Consider the following 17119-nt stretch of genomic DNA (forward strand, 5'->3'; position numbering starts at 1 on the left):
GAACTTAAGATGACAACATTCAATCTTCCTTCTCATAAATAAATGAACAAAGCCCAAACCACACATGTAATTTCTCCCTCTCCTTAAAAGCTCTTAAAAGGCAGAGTATTTTACCTATTCATATTTTAGTTGTATTTTGAAATTTTCAATTACTACCATGCTGATATTTTAAGAGGATAATATAAGAATATTTAATTGAATATATCATACAGTTAGAATTGCTCACAACTGGCCAGATGGATCATATTCATGGAAGATTCTATCTCCTTGTTGTACCATAAAGTAACAGTTCACAGTACTAACCATAACCATAAATCTATAATGAAATACTAAACAGAATAAGGTATTCACTCATCCATTCTACATTTGACCCCAAGACTAACTGGGCTACGAGAAGAAACAAGAAATCAGGGATGAACTTCAGAAAACATCTTGGTCAGTTTACACATTGGGAGACATAAGTGAAATGTACTGTTCATCATAGGAAATGCTTACTAAAAGATCATCTTAGAGCAAATGTATAACAAAATCTATTTTTCTTGATGGCTGGTATTTTATAGGAAATAAATAAATGTATTTTCAAGGACATAAAACAAAATAAAAATTTATCAGACCAAGATTTAAGAATATATATCACACAATCCAGTGGGTTTTTAAGATTAAAAACAAAAACCAAAACTAATAAGATATTAATATTATACTCACATTACTAGGAAGCATGGTATTTACAATAAAGGTAAAGATACAGTAGGGACGAAAAAGAGATAATTATTTAAAGGAGAAATTTCTCTAAGTGAGAAATGATGCATGACTGTATAGTGACCATTAACCTCACAGAATATTCACGTGGACATTTTAGCTTCCACCAAGGGAAACCCACCATTTCAAATTTGAGGAGGGGGTAGTTCCAGTCCCTTTCCAAAGGCAGCTCTATCTTTCAGATATTTTGCGTTAGTAGCTGATTACTGAATCACATTGAACCTCAGAGCATGATCAAGAGTAGTAGTCTTAACATAAGCAGAACAAGTGGATAGAAAAGATTGAAGGCAGCATCTTTATTTAGACACAAAACAAAAAATGGAGCCAGTTAAAAAAAAAAAGAAAATGGATACTCAAAGTAGAGGATAACGAAGATAGAGTTTTAAATACATAGCTAGGTTATTTGTATTTATTTTGTACTATGAAACAAAAACAATTTGTAATAAATTAGATCAGATTATCCTGAACATTAACTATTAATCACCCACACTATGCTGTTAAAACTATCCACGGTAATCTTTTTTTGAGGGTTTTTGGGGGGAAGCACCTTAAACTAGTCTTATTGTATTGGTGTCAGACGAAAAACCCATTTTAAAGGTTATCTAACAGACACTTTACATTTATGATTATACCATACTTTCATACCACACAAATTTTTGCATAAAAGATTTTAAATTATTTTATAATTCCACATAACAGCTCATAATTATCTTAATACAGAAGGGGAGTCAGAGAACTTTTTTGGGAGAAAAGAGACTGCTAAAATAAAATTCCTAAAGAAAAAAAAAACTTTAAATGAGAAATGCTAAATAAATTAGGTAAAAATATCTATCTTTAAAGATCACTGCAGTAACAACAAAATGTATTGTTGATAACCATCCAATACAATTAATATATTTAAAACACAATTATTTAATGTAAAGCATTTAAAAATACTTCTGGTTCCACCCCAAGTTTAGCATGGGATCTTTCCATTTTCTCCTAGTACCCATCAGGGAATTAAGCAGCAAGAAGGAAAAGGAAGTAAGGAGAAAAGTCATACAGCAAACAAAGTCCGGGCCAGCTTCACAGGTGTGTCACACAGGGCCCGGTGCTCAAAAGGGCCCCTACACTTGGTTTTTCCAAGGAACACTATTTTTATTTGAAAAAAACACATAATGGACAAACTAAGGTTATTCAGACTTGGGCATCTGGCAGACATTTTCTTGAAAATCAACAAACTGAGCTTGTCACTTCAAGGAAAACAGCTGATAGGACTTTGTTTGCCAATGACAAAACTTTAGCTTTTAAGTAAAAATCGGACTTTTGAAAAATTTATATCCAACATCATTAGTTTTACAGCTTCCCAATAATTGAGGCCTTTTCGAATGAGACTGGCAGTGATATTAACAAATGTCATTTTTTTTGATATTGTATAAGGTGCCAAAATTTGGAGGACTGCTTAACTCAGTGACCAATGCATATTACAAAATCACGCATGATATTACAAACCATGCATGAGTAAAAGGATCCATTCGCTGTGTAAGTAAGACCAATGGGTTTTAACAAAAGAGAGTAAGACAAGTTGACTGACATAGTTTCACATTCCTCATTGCAACTAAACCTTTAAGAAACTACCACGTGTCAAATTTTGGTGTAGTATATCAATAAGATTATTTGAAAAAGCTGTTAAAATACTCCTCCCTTTTCCAACTACCTGTGAAGCCAGATTTTCTACCTATATTTTATACACTTCAACCAGAAGAGCATCACAACAGATTGAATCCAGGAGTAGATATGAAAATCCAACTGTTTTCTATTAGGCGAAATATTAAACATATTGGCAAAAGTATAAAACAACACTACTCTTCTTATAATTTTTCTTGTTTTGTAAAATATAGTTATTTTTCACTAATAAAAAACCCTTAACTAATGTATAACGGGTTTACTATTTTTAAATTAATGAATGAATAAATATTTTTAAATTTCTGTTTCAATTTCTAATATGGCAAATAATGATATAGATAACTCACATAAACAAAAGGTTGTTGGAGCCCTCAAAAAGTTTTAAGAGTGTAGAGGAGTCCTGAGATTAAAAAAAATTTGACAAGTGCTGCTCTAGGAAATGAACTAGAAAATAATCAGCCTCTTAGCTCTTTTAAAGAATGCACAGTTATCAACTCTCTTTAGATTCCTTTAATCAAAACTCTGTGTTTCCATAAAATACCATTTCAGCTGAACCCTCTAACAACTTAATCCACAAGCAGGATAGTTAGCTACTCATAGTCCTCCAGGCTAACTAGAGTTAGTACCAAAATTTAGGCAAACATTTGTAACAAGGAGAAATGAAACATCTGGTGAGACCGGCTCTGTGGCATAGTGGTTAAGTTCACACGCTCTGCATTGGCAGCCGAGGGTTTGAGAGTTCAGATCCTGGGTGTGGACCTACACACTACTCATCAAGCCATGCTGAGGAGGTATCCCACATACAAAGTAGAGGAAGATTGTCACAGATGTTAGCTCAGTGACAATCTTCCTCAAGCAAAATAGAGGGAGATTGGCAACAGACATTAGCTCAGGGCCAATCTTCCTCACCAAAAAAAAAAGAGAGAAAAGATGAGAGCTATCATGTGCTCATCAATGACACTCATTGTCAAGCGCATCAATATCATCAAGAATATCAACAATGCCAAAGGATTCTCTACACCCCGATTGGTTGGGGATATGCTTATTCCACCAATTAACAAATGGTAAATGATCTTTTTTCTAAAAACTCGCCTGATATTCCAAAATTCCTGATGATTCAAATAGCTCTTTTAAGGTTCAGTTTTAAAAAGTTGTATAAAGAAATGGACAGAAAGTAGAAGTGTTCTAATAATCAGTGAAAGAGAAATGTTATATTGAGATTTTAACTTTATTTTCTAACACTCCCAAATGCCTTCTGGATTGTACCAAAACCACAGGCGAGCAATTATCATTGTAACCTCACAGACATCTGAGTAAAAATCAAGACAACCTGAATATTTTCTTTTATCATCCTCAAATCCTTCCCTTCTGAATCACTCCACCATTTAGCCCAATCAGCAATTAGTATTTCAGAATTGGCTGTCTCTGCTGTCACATTTCTCCTCTAGGGTAGCAATTCCAAATTCCAAATTCCATCCAACTAGCGCCTACGTTCCACTTAGAGAAAGGAAGCCTCAAGAAAAAAAGATAAGGCTACTTGATCCCATACTAAGTTCATTAGAAATTGCTCTAATACAAACAATTACTCGGTAAGGCTTTTTTTCCCCCAATATATTCTATAATTATTGTTTTCCAAAACATTTTAAAGTTATTTTTTTTGCCCATTTGTAATTTAAACAATCACAAAGGATGCTAGGTCCATCTGTGAATTAGATATATTCAAGTTAGTCAAACGTTTACTACTGATATTCTTAGCAGTACTGAACCGTACACTTTAAAAATAGCTAAGATGGTAAATTTTACGTATGTGTTTTTTCACCAAAAAAAGAAAAGAAAAAAGAAAAACCATTGAATGATGCAATTTGAATGGGTGAATTGCATGGTATCTGAATTATAACTCAATAAAGCTGTTATTTTTTAAAAAGTATAAGTTTGCTCCTAATTCATTTTTAAAAGGAAAAGAAAGGTTTACTGCTGAGATATAAAGACTAATTTTTTGACAAAATAAGAGAGAAAATTTACATAAATATGTACAAAATATAGTAGGCATTTAAAAATTATTTTAATATAAATAATTAACATATTTCTTTTCACGAGTGATTTAAACCTAACACCTATGCTAGAGTTTCTTCCAGAGGTCAATAATATCTTCTAGCTAATAAAAAGGCAGTTCAGGTTAATAATGTTTTAACACTGGATTCAAAATCAAAAGAAAACATTTCTAGTCACCCGATATTTCAAATAGTGAAAACAGACAACTTACGACTGATAACTTAATTGTAAAAAGATCAATTCAGCACTGGTAGGAAATAGGTCTAAATATCAAAGTAGATTCTTCCAAAGAAAAGAGACATTTTTCAAATCAGCATGTGGCACTGCAAAACCTCATGACAGAAAATAAGAAATAAAAAAAGATCACATGATAAGAAATGAAACAGTCAAAGATGAAAAGGATCTTTGCTGTGGAGACTAAAAGCTAAATTTTAGCCAAGTATATTTAAAACATGAACAGGCACAGAAAGCCACCAGTGTTCACAATTAGGGGCAGGACAAAGTGGCAGTGATCTTTCTGACAAATAAATTACTTGAAATATTGCATGACTTGCTACACAACACCCTTATTACTTTCAATTTCCAAGTGCAACCAAAAGATGGGTCCAATTATGACATCAATACAAGCTTTCTTTCAAGAGGGAATGAAAGAACAGTAAATCCCAGTGGACACGGGAGTTCTGCAGCAGAGATGATGTAATATATAAAAATAGACATCCTCTAACAGAAGCTGAAACTTGTGTAAACAGCACACTGCATACTACTCTCAACTGCCTTGCATGAATTTGCAATGCGTACTGTTAATAGCACGAGAGAAATCATTTCATGTTTTAAACTATTTCCTGATTTACATTTCAATTTCTATACATACTCAACAGTGTAATTTGTCAATCTATATAAATTAAATCAACATAAATACCTGATTATAACTGCAACAAAGAGAAATAGTCCCCCTAAGGCAAGGAGATTGAGACCACCGCAGCAGTTTTAACATGCCGCGTTTTGCCAGAAATTGCAGCACATATGGCACAGTATTGTTACATCCACCTATTGTTCAAAGACCCTTCCACAGGGATCTGTCTGCAAGATGTTTAAATGCAACATGATCTGGGTGAAGAGGAACCAGTTAACCTCCTGATAATGAGTGTGAAAAGCAAAGGATACTTTTGACACTTCTCTTTAAAAGACTCTTTGATGCAAATATAAAACATCAGGCACGCAATAATAAATAATGTCTAGCAAAATTTGTGGGGTTTTTTTTATATATATCACTCCTCTCTAACACTCTTGCCACAACTCTCTTTTCCATTCTTTATTACCTGATTCAGTTTTCACATTTCTATTGGGCTTTCCTGGATTAAAGAATATTTTCTTTTGAGCCAAGGCATTAAGACCATTCAAGAAGCCATGCCTTATTACTCAGGGTGCCCTGTCTATGTGCCTCCATAGTACCTGGAATTCCCTACATTTTAGTTGCCCATTTATTTATCTATATTCCCTGTGAGACTATAAGGGCAAGATATAAGGTCGTGAGGGCAAGATTCTGTCTGTCCTGTAGACCTTTATAGCCCTAGAGTCTGGCACAGACCTGAAACAAGGTGGGCACTCAGTACATGTCTGTTAAAAGAATAAAAGTATGTAAATGAAAATACTGAGCTTTTCCTCTCTATGATACAAGAAATAGAATACGAACATTTTTGAAACTCTATCCTATTATAATTCACAAAGAAGCACGGATGGCAATATTGAAGACAAAGTCTTTAAGTTCAATTGAGCAAACATATGCTTGATGAATTTAAATTAAAGAAGAATGAAAATACTGAAATAATTAAGAAATCTCCCCTATATTTGAATAATTTCTATATAAGCATACAAAGAGATTTTAACATATCATATGAATAACCTGTAGTCATGTGGGATATGATATAAACTGATTGTTATAAGTTAAAATTCTAAGATCTTAATATTTTAGGAAATTTAATAGATACACAAGTCATTGATATATTACTCAAAACGTATTCTCTTACTTTTATGTAGCAAATATTGGATTAAATGAAGGAGAACTCAGTAAAAAAATTAAAGAAATAACTGAAATAATAAGTGACAAAGAAAAGCTATAACGTAAGTGAAAATATTGCCTACTTCTAATTCAAGTACAATAGCTCAAGTCAAAAAGTCTAATGCCAAATAAATGTGTGTAGTGACAGAAACAATTTTTTCATGTTTCAATATCTAAACAATTTTTGAAACTAATCAAACCTACCAAGAAGTCCTTAACTGAAGATGAAACCAATCTAAATCAGATCTATCTCTAAAAAAAAATCTACTTCAGAGATATATAATATGTAACCTAAGAATAATTAGATAACCATTATAAAAAATAGGATTTATATTATTATAAAGCATAACCTGATAAAAATGGGACTTATTTACATAAGCCTCATAAATGAACCAATCTTTTATTGGTGCCACATTTTATAGATATTGTATTATCACTGACTATAATTAAAAACTATTCCCATATTGGGCCGGCCCCATGGCTGAGTGGTTAAGTTCGCGTGCTCCGTTTCAGTGGCCCAGGGTTCGGATCCTGGGCGCAGACATAGCATCACTCATTAGGCCATGTTGAGGCGGCATCCTACATGCCACAACTGAAGGAGCCACAACTAAAATATACAACTACATACTGGGGGGATTTGGGGAGGAAAAAAACAGGAAAAATAATTATTCCCATATTGTATTATACACTGTATTCAACTTACATTATATTAACTTAATTTTACGCAATATTTTTCATTACTTTTGTACATCTTCCCCAAGAACTTTAAGCCTAATCTACTGAAAAAATTCAATACATAATCATTAAACAGTGCTCTGAAGTGTATATTCACATTGTAGAAAAGGACTACTGATAAAATGTGGGAGAATCTTTTTATACAATCAATAGTTTTCATTATTTCAAAAATTTTGCATTGATTGAAACTTGATGAATGTTTTCTGTTATACTGTGTTCAAATCCTCCTAGTTCAAATTTGTATAAAACAGAGCCACACTCTTTTGGGGGAGTAGGAGTGGGAATGGAAAGTCAATCAGAACTTCAAAGTGTGGAAAGGATTTTAATTATGCAACCAGCCAAGAAAGGCTGGAAACTTTTGAAATGTCCATTGGTACACATAACCTCCATAGTGTGGACAGTTTTCAATCTAGTATCTCTGTACAACTTTTGCTCTTTCAAACTGAGAAGAGAGTCGAGCCATTTTTTCATTAGTACCAGTTTCGCCATCACTCCAATTAGGCACAAGTTAAGAAGGTCCTCTTTCTGCCCCTTAAGTCCTACTACCTCTCCTCTCCATTTTTATTATGGAACTCAGATTTCCCTGCCCACACAAACTTCTAGAATAAATTACCCATGAATGCAGAGAGGGCCTGTAATTATGAGTAAAATAAACAAAGCCTTTTTTCCCCTACCCTATTCTGAACCTGGAGACGAGGTAAACCTTTCAAAAGCCCCAAGTCAGTCCCCTTAGAGACTGACCCCAAATCTTCCACCCTTTGCTAGGAACCTTATCTACTACCTGCCTCTATAACCTTTACCAACAATAAGACTGAAAATTCATGCCACATCCTATTTTCTGGCAGTCTTAAATACAGCCTCAACCTCCACTCATCAAAATATAAGAAAATGCTAATGAAGTCATCTCCAATCTTCCCTTCTCACTGCATTTTAAAATGCTGCTTCTCCCTGCAAACCTCACACACTTGTCTTGAAAAAATGTCCTAAAAACACTCTACATGGACTATATGAGTATTCGTGTTTCTGAAGAAAATTATTATAATCTGTTTTAAACTACTGCAACACATCTAATTTTAAAAAGTGTACATAAGGTATACATCATAACTCAGTGCACATTTGAAATTTAATTCCTAGCTCTAAGTGGGAATTAGACTAACTGGTAATTTTCATACTAAAAAAGAAGATGATTAATTACATACTGATGTATCTTTTAAAATATTAAAGTTATATGTTTTTAAAGTATACTTTTACCAGATAAAAGTTCAAAACATTGATGCAATTAAAAAATTCTGATACAATTTTATCAAATTTAAAAATTGTATCAAAATTTTTTAGCTTTATCACATCATTTAAAAATTAGCAGTGCCTCCAAAATACAATATAGCAATCATGCCACCTGTGGCATTTTAATACGTATTCTCTTGTATAGAGCATAAAGTAACTGCCTCTTTTTAATTTGAAAGAATATATAAATATTTTATGCTTTCAGGCAAAGTTACTGTAATAGTCAAAGGTATTATATTGATGGTAGACTTCTTCTAATATGAATTAAATTACTCATGATCTTTCTCCTGTGCAATAAGAAAACACAAGTATAAAATTTTACTAGTTACTTAACCAATTAATTTCCAGAGATAAATCAGATTTTCTTCCTTGACTCCCAATTCCCTGATAACCCCAAATTTGACCCATAATTTCAAAAGAGTAACACTGAAAATCATAAATTAGTCATGTATTGGCATGAAAGAAATGAGCACAGATATTATGATAGGCCTTGATTAAAATACAGAATGAAATAAAAGTATGAAATCCAGTTATAAATAAAGGACAAATAAGAAAATACAAGCAATTTTAAATTCTTATTTCCTTTTTGACTAAGCATTTATTCTATCTGACTAAAATTTTCCCAGTGGTCTCCCAAAATGGTCTCATACTAGATTCCTGAAATTTAAAGCTTTCGCCTATAGCATTTAAAATGTAAATATCTAATGGATTTGCCATAACCTTTCACACAAAAAGCAATTAAACTTCCATTATATCTATCTGTCTATCTTTGTTTCTCGACTTGCAAAGCAGTTTAGTTAAGAACATCCACTCGTTTTTAAAAATGAGTAGGTTGCACTTTTATTCTTTCTTCAAAGAAGGTGGGCAATTCATCCCTACATTTGCACAAATAAAGCAGCCAGTACCATCACCTAAACCACTGATAGTTTCAAAGTTTTAAGAGATTTTACTAAAACAGGGCAAAATACAAAAGAATAGGACCAAGCAAAACACATCAATATTATAAACTCATTAGTTACAAGGCAAATTCACAAATAAACTTAGGTTAGTATTAGGAGACCACACACAAATTACAATACCTGAGATTTAGTGCATTCCTTTGAGCCAAAATGAAATGAATGCCATAAAGGAGGAAAGGAAAAGATGAACATTATCAGACATGCTATATAGTATATCTGCCAAAATGAAGATAATGTTAAAATTAGGTTAAGAATGACCATATAGAATTGCCTATACATATAATGTTCTCTATGTTCTTGGCCATGCACTTGAAATGCACCCGTAATCATTTAAAATCACCTGTGAAGTATGATCATGCATCTTTTAAATAAACTTTCCTCTGTCCCACCTTACTAGGGTTCTTTCGAAGAAAAGTATTTCTTTTAAGAATGAGTAAATATGACTTGGGCTAACAAAGAATAATAATTTTCATTTAATTCTTTTTATTCTGTGGTACCATATATACAAAACAAAATTTTATTGTTTTCAAATGTTAAAATCATGTATTTAGGTAAAATAATAAATATTAGATAAATATAATTCAAACACAATATGCAAAAAGAACAGGATCCAATATTTCCAATTATGACAATGTTGTTGCCAATCTGAACTTAGTAAAATTAATATCAACGTGTCAAATATTAGTAAACTAGCACATGATCCACTAGTAATAAAGTTAAATTTTTCATCTTAGTACTGAATTTTTGCTAATAAAAGTATCTGTTGACCAGGTAAGACATTTTTTAAAACCACTAAAAAAAAAAAGCAATCTTGTAATAATAAAAACTACACATGTTTTTAAAAAAGGGGAGTCATGTAAGAAAAGCAAATGAAATATTTCATAAAAGGGGAAAGCATGGAGATGGGAGAGAGAAACAGTTATAAAATGACACCCCCCCAACATAAGTGTGACAAATATGACTATAAAATTAAGCCAATCAGCTTTAACACTAAATTTTAAGGGACCCACACTCCTGCCAACTGTCCTTGTATGGAATCTGATTTGGAAAAATGATTCCAAAGCAGAAAGAATATTAATAACATTAGTACTAGACTAAAATATTATAATATATTATACTATTAATATGTACAACTATTTTTAATCCATATTTCCTTCTTCCAAAATGCTACATCTACACTAAAAATACTACCTTCTTTTGTAGACAATGGTAACAAAAAAAACCTTTCATAGGTTTTTTTTAATACCAAGTCTCTCCAACAGACAAACAAAGCTGTCTTTATGATGAGCAAAAAGCAACCCTTTCCAAAAGAGCTCAATGAAATGATTCAACTATGAAATTCATGATAAATTAAAATAATGCATGGGTAGTGAGAGGAGTAGGCGGGTAACTGGTGGTCAAAACTGCTTAAATATTCAAATACAAAGAGCTCTCAGAAATAGAACATATGAAGTGTGGGTATAAAATATATCATATCACTTAAAGTTACTAAAAATTGAGTACATAGTTTTAAGTCTATATAAGTTTTCCCATGCATTTTGCATTTATACTTATTTGCAAAAAGAAAGAAAAGAATAGGTAAGAAAAACAAATGAGAAATGTAAAATAGTTGTCAATTACCTATTTTTTTATCATATTTTTATTTTAAAATTAATTTCACATATAATGACTACTCATTCAATGGTATTATATGTATAGATAAACCATCTTTGACCTTAAGATGACATACATAAGAATTCAAGTTACTTCCTTTTTAAAAACAGAAATTCTCAAATACATTTGCAACTATTTTGGATTGGCCATTGGGGGAAATATACATAGTGCAGCTAAGAAGAAAGAAGGGAATAAGAAAAGTAAGGCTCTAACACAGACTATAGTGAGGTCTTGTACAAATCACTCATTATCTGTGCCTTGGTTTCCCCAAACATAAAAAGTAGCTTATCGAATATTTATGAAATAAATTACAATTAAGTGGGCTATAGCATTTAAGAGGATCTTTGAACCTGTTAGAAATACTTCAGATCATCTTTACATTGGGATTTTAAAAAGTATCATTTTAAATTGTGCTCTCACTTCATTGTATTAAAAACAAAAATATTCACAGATAATATTCTCACAATGGTATGAAAAGCTATGAAAATAATATGTAATTTTTATGTATCTACTTTTTGAATAAAAAACATGTGTGATACCAGTCACTGGGGTTGAGGGGAGGCTAACATTTTAGATTAAGGTAAAAACTTAAAATATCCCAGTTACGATTTTTACATGATCACAAAGCTGATCCTCAGAGAATAATTTAAGAAATACAAAAGCTAAACAATGGCTTTCTTATTTCAGTGCTCTTTAAAACCACTCATATTACGTGTGTTTCCAGCAAAATCTGCACGTTGCATAAGTATACCATAGAAAGGAATCATTCATCAAATAGAGAAAATTTAAGTGTTTTTTCACAAAACTCCCCAAAAAAAACTAAAGATAAATAAAAATATTATACTTTTATAACTTACCGTATGATAGCCTCTAGGCAAAGGTGGTTTGCCCACAGGATAAGGATCCACAGTGTCAATAATTGTTTGTCTTTCACCTTTCTGGTTGATTTTTCTAAATCTCCTTCGAGACTGTCGATGAGAAGCTTGACGCTGAAAATATTCCTCATTTTCATCCATATAGTCCACCTGAAATAAAACGTCAAAAAATTTCATTTCTTCCAATACAACATTCCATATTAACATCAGATGCCGAGTAAAACTTACAGACAGTCCATATTCATTCATTTTGCAAAGACATTTGTAGACAAACTATCTTGACAGACTTTAAGTGTTTTTGAACTTCTCTGGAACTAATTGGTTTTGAGTAACTTTTCTTTTATGAAGAGGCATTTTCAGTTCCACTTAGGACAATATGGGTAAGTCTTGAATTTCCTGTAGTTTCAAAGGGAAGAATATTTTCAGTAGTCTTTGTACTGATTTATTAGTGAAAGATCTCACAGGATACATTACCATGCATTATGAAAGCAACTGCCCCATTGTCTTAACTAAAGCACAAAAACTCTCATGTATATAAGTAAATCTGTAAAAACCCCTAACTCCCAAATGACTCAAACAGGACTGCTAGCAGAATGGCTTTAGTAGATTACCTAAGGGTTTCTCTTCCTACTTTCATTCTGTAGATTCAGTTTCTTTTTTTATAAAATAGAGTTGTTTTAAAAAAATAATTCCTCATTTTAAGGAGAGAAGTTCTGATGAATGGACTAACAAAGAATAAAAGTTACATTAGGTTAATCTTTATCATATTTACCTAATGAAAATATGATTGCTCACAAAAGAGGCATATTTAGATTTTAAGACTACTGGCAAACCCAGGAGTTTGTATGATATCAGCAAGTATAAAATCCTCAAGGAATTTCGAAGATCAAAAATCCTTCAGACAAACACAAAATAGCACTAACAGAGGCCAAAATCTCTAGGAAATATCTAGAAGGCTTTTCAAGACTAATTGCTAGAAAGTCCCATGTATATGCCCACATTTTTCCAATCCTAAATTTTTACTTACTCACTTAGGAGTAAATTTTGTGAAATTTTACCAAAAGTTTTCACTAGCTTCGAGGAGGAAGTTCTCATTTCTGACAGAATTCCTCTCTTACATCATACAGACAAACCCTAAATCTTCTCTGAAAATAGACTTACAGTCACCTACCAAATACTTTATTAAATGTGAGTAAAAAGCTTCCATCATCATCTGTATTAGGCCATCACTTAGTCACAAGGTTTTCCTTCCCAGATGGGATTATGGATGGGAAATAATATGCATATCAATGTCAACTAAATGTCTATATTGGGATCACCCTCCAATCTTATCTTACTTTTGTTGCTGATTTTTTAAAAAGGGTATATATTGTCCTATATTAAAATCACCTTTATATAGTAAAGAAGGATGTGACAGGTTTTTTTGAAAGCATCAATAAAAATAATTATGTTGTTAGTATCTATTTTAACATTCTGTTTTTCGAATGTCTTATCTCGAAATACTTTTAAACAAAATTCAATTAACAAGAGAGAGAAAGATCTCCACAGAGTATTTAACCAGCATACTAGTCCCCCAGTGTTCTTGCAGTTAGAGAAAGGAATTGAAGTGTTCTCCTTACATTAATTGTGGCCTGAATACTTATCAGTGTGACTCATTTGAAGTATCTCACTCGTTCTAATCAATATTTGGAGAACTAAACGCCTGCAATTCAAAGATTCTCCCCAAATTTCAACTAAATGGCTTTATCATAGATTGATTTACAAAGATCAAGCACCAAACATTTAGGTACTTGCCCCTTTTAAACTTTCTATCTTTTCCATTTAATTGAATCCTGTAAATAATTGTGATACTACGTTATGAATTCAAATTCATAATAATAAAGTTATGAAATAAATATACCTAAAGTTATAAAATATATAATACACTATTTAAGTAGTTTGTGAAAGTGCTTTTATTTCATAACTTTTTTTAGGAAAAAGTCTTCACAGAAGTATTCTTACCACGATCATTTCAGAAGGCTCTAAAACAATGCATTCACAGCCACGCCTAAAGCTTCCTGCAGAACGCTTGCCAAAACTAGAAAGAAAAAAATATTTAAGATATATAAATTGTGAATTTAAGCCAACCCTCCAGATAAGTAAAAATGAAAACAAAAACAACTACAGAAAATACACATTGGAGAAAGAGAAACTATCTTTAATCATTATTTACACAAAACGACAAGGAATCGTTCAAATTCTTAAATTTCAGAGACATATTTTTCTGGAAAATTCCAATAAAATGTTTTCAAATTAATAATGTAACAGAGAATCAGTATGAATGTTCTTTGCATTAGGCTGTTTTAAATCATTCCCAGTTAGGTGAAGATTTAGAATATTCTAATAGGGATGGGAATTGAATCGATGGTAAATTTTAAAAATATCCAAAGCAGGTATAAAATGCATATAATTCTCTTCTATAACTTAACATGCTTAGGTTAAACATTTCTTTCACCTAAAAGTATATTTATTTTTCTAAATTTTCAAATCAACTCATACTGAATAAGTTTAAGGAAAAGATATTCAACTTAAGCCTTCTTCCTTAGTTATGCAGTGATTTAATTGGATATGCACACTAAAAGTCCATTCCTCCTGAAAACTTTGAACTAGTGAATTCCGAAAGCACCACTGCCCTATCTTGATAACTTCCACCTTAACACTGGAGCAGCTTTACTCTCTCTGACATAGCTATGTGCCAACTACCACCATGAAGAAAAAATCCCGGCGAAGCTAGTGAGTCCTGACTTGCTTTAGTAATGTACCGCCCATCCCTGCCCAACCACTGCTCCCCAAATCCTCCCTTCTCTGCGGGCAACAATTTTAGTAACCAGTTTTAATAAACTATCTTTGAAAAACTATGTGAAAAAAGTTCTTCCAAATAACTATTTTATCAAGCAATTTTTTTCCCAAGTTAGACATTTTGAGTGAAATGGAAATTCTTGTTCCTTTTATAACCCTCTTGACATGGTAGTACACAATGTTTCACATATTAGAAACCAAACTAAAAAAAAAATCTATGTAAGAGGAATACAGGAAAGTCAACACTCTCACTCTATCATTTGTGATCTCTAGCAAACCAACTTGACCACTCTCATAGTCTAAATTTTACTCATTTGTAGGTTATCACGTTAGACTAGGCCATTCCTTAAGTCCTCTCCTACTCCAAAAATCAATTTCTATGAAATCCATATTCAGCATATTTGAAAATTTTTTAAATTTTAAAATATTTCAAAAATATTCATACATACATTCATAGATACATACTCACACAAGCATACATATTAGAGTGCTTTTTTACAGTGGACAAAGTTTGCCAAGAAAAATATAATAAATCTATCTTCCCAGGCCACCAAAGTGGAGAGCACCGAACTTTACCACTAGGCTACTGGAGCTGGCCCTGAAGCTTATAACTTAATGCTACACTACAAATTAGGAAGTAATCTCAATGTGTTAGTAAAATATGTAGCAAGTTTCATGCCATCATCGCCCATTTAATTCTGTTATGACTAAGTAAAAATACATATTGTATGTTTAAGCTTTATTACTAAATAACATTAAAATCTAAAGAAAATCACAAGTATGTGACTCTAAGTTTTATCCTATTCTATTAAATTATGGAACTAAACAAGTTTTATAAACATAATGATCAAATGGTTTTCCTTTTCAAAAATTTCATGTTAGTAAAAAAGTCAAATATCTGTAATGCATACAATGTTCATATAACACAACAAAAAAATAAAAACCTGCTAGAATTGAGTTGCTTACAAATTTTAGCAACAAAAAGAGTAACGTCCACAGAAGTAAACTATATATGGTAGTCTTTTATTTTATGCATAATTCTTGCACCACCTCCCTACTTCAGAATTAAAGCTGTAAATCCTCTTACCAATCAGCCATTAATTAAACAGACTTTACGGGTAGGAAGGTATTCACATATTTAGTTGTACTAACACTATTACTTTGGGAATAACAAGTTTGCATCCTCTAAAATGTATTATAAAAAATATCTCCATGAGAGTCTTTTTGGAAGTAAGCTGCATGAGAATCTGACAAAACTCTCTTTGCAGCCACAAAAGACTCAAGTTCTACTGATGTGAACCATAGGAGAAATGGACTCCCTATCAAATTAATACCTTGAATATGCTGAGCAGAAAAGGCAAATGCACAAAGAAAACACTCTAGCAAGGGAGAATAAATTATGTCACCTATCCAAAAATCTATTATTTCAAACATAGCCAAGAACCCAGAAGGAAAGAATGGCCTCAAAAGAGCCAAAGCGTAGGTCATGAATACACATGCTAGGCCTAATGACACTGCATTTTGGCTCTTTCCCAGAGATGACTTACTCTTAGCTTGCAAAACAGAAGCTATAAGGTAGGAATGAATAGAGAGAGTAATGAAAAATGTCAGCTAGAAATTCACTAAGTCCACAAAATTCTTTTGCTTCTACTATCTGATTCTTTGAAATAATACCTATATAAACAAAACTAAGTAATATCATTATCTATGAAGTTTTTTTTTAAACTCTTTGACCAAGTTCTATGCAAATAAGCTGTTTTAAAAATTTAGATCTGGAAAATAACTATAGAGATAAAAAAGGAAACCAGATAGAGATGTATAGGGGATAAGATCCTCAAAAGACGATATTAAGAACAATTCTTTTAAATATTTCAGATGACTTAGTAGAAAGAAATGGAAAGAAATCTTCTGGTTTGCAAATGACACATAGATATTTAGATAGTAAAGCAAAAAACAAAGCCAGTAAGAACAAAGTACCAGACACTGTATAAAGTTTTATGTGAGTACAAGAAAGCAGTAGAGGATCCAATTTGTACACTGAAATAGTCTGTGTGAAAGTGATCAAATGCACACAGCATTTAATATGATATTAAACAATAAAGGAAGGGTTCTCATGTTTTAGTTAAAAGCCATAAATGAAAATTACAGGTCTTTAAAAGCATTAGAATAGTAAGTTGCTAAAATAATAAATAACAAATAATAAAGACACACCTTAAAATGATGGACACACTAGGGAGGAA

At 32.0% G+C, this 17119-nt stretch overlaps 1 protein-coding gene across 17 annotated transcripts in view; it reads right to left on the bottom strand.

Annotated features, from left to right (window-relative positions):
• RAPGEF2 (Rap guanine nucleotide exchange factor 2) overlaps window positions 1-17119 on the bottom strand; it is a 244836-nt gene that overhangs the window by 93587 nt on the left and 134130 nt on the right. For 10 of the 17 annotated variants that reach the window (XM_070608669.1, XM_070608631.1, XM_070608617.1 and 7 more), the window contains 3 exons: window positions 14043-14118; window positions 12024-12191; window positions 9634-9651 (listed from right to left, as the gene is read on the bottom strand). In XM_070608669.1, coding sequence (XP_070464770.1) covers window positions 9634-9651; window positions 12024-12191; window positions 14043-14118 — 262 coding nt within the window. The remainder of the gene's footprint in view (window positions 1-9633; window positions 9652-12023; window positions 12192-14042; window positions 14119-17119) is intronic. The other 7 variants (XM_070608689.1, XM_070608642.1, XM_070608615.1 and 4 more) reach the window with 1 other exon arrangement.

The sequence above is a fragment of the Equus przewalskii genome, chromosome 2 (genome assembly GCF_037783145.1).
Source record: "Equus przewalskii isolate Varuska chromosome 2, EquPr2, whole genome shotgun sequence".
Lineage (NCBI taxonomy): Eukaryota > Metazoa > Chordata > Mammalia > Perissodactyla > Equidae > Equus > Equus przewalskii.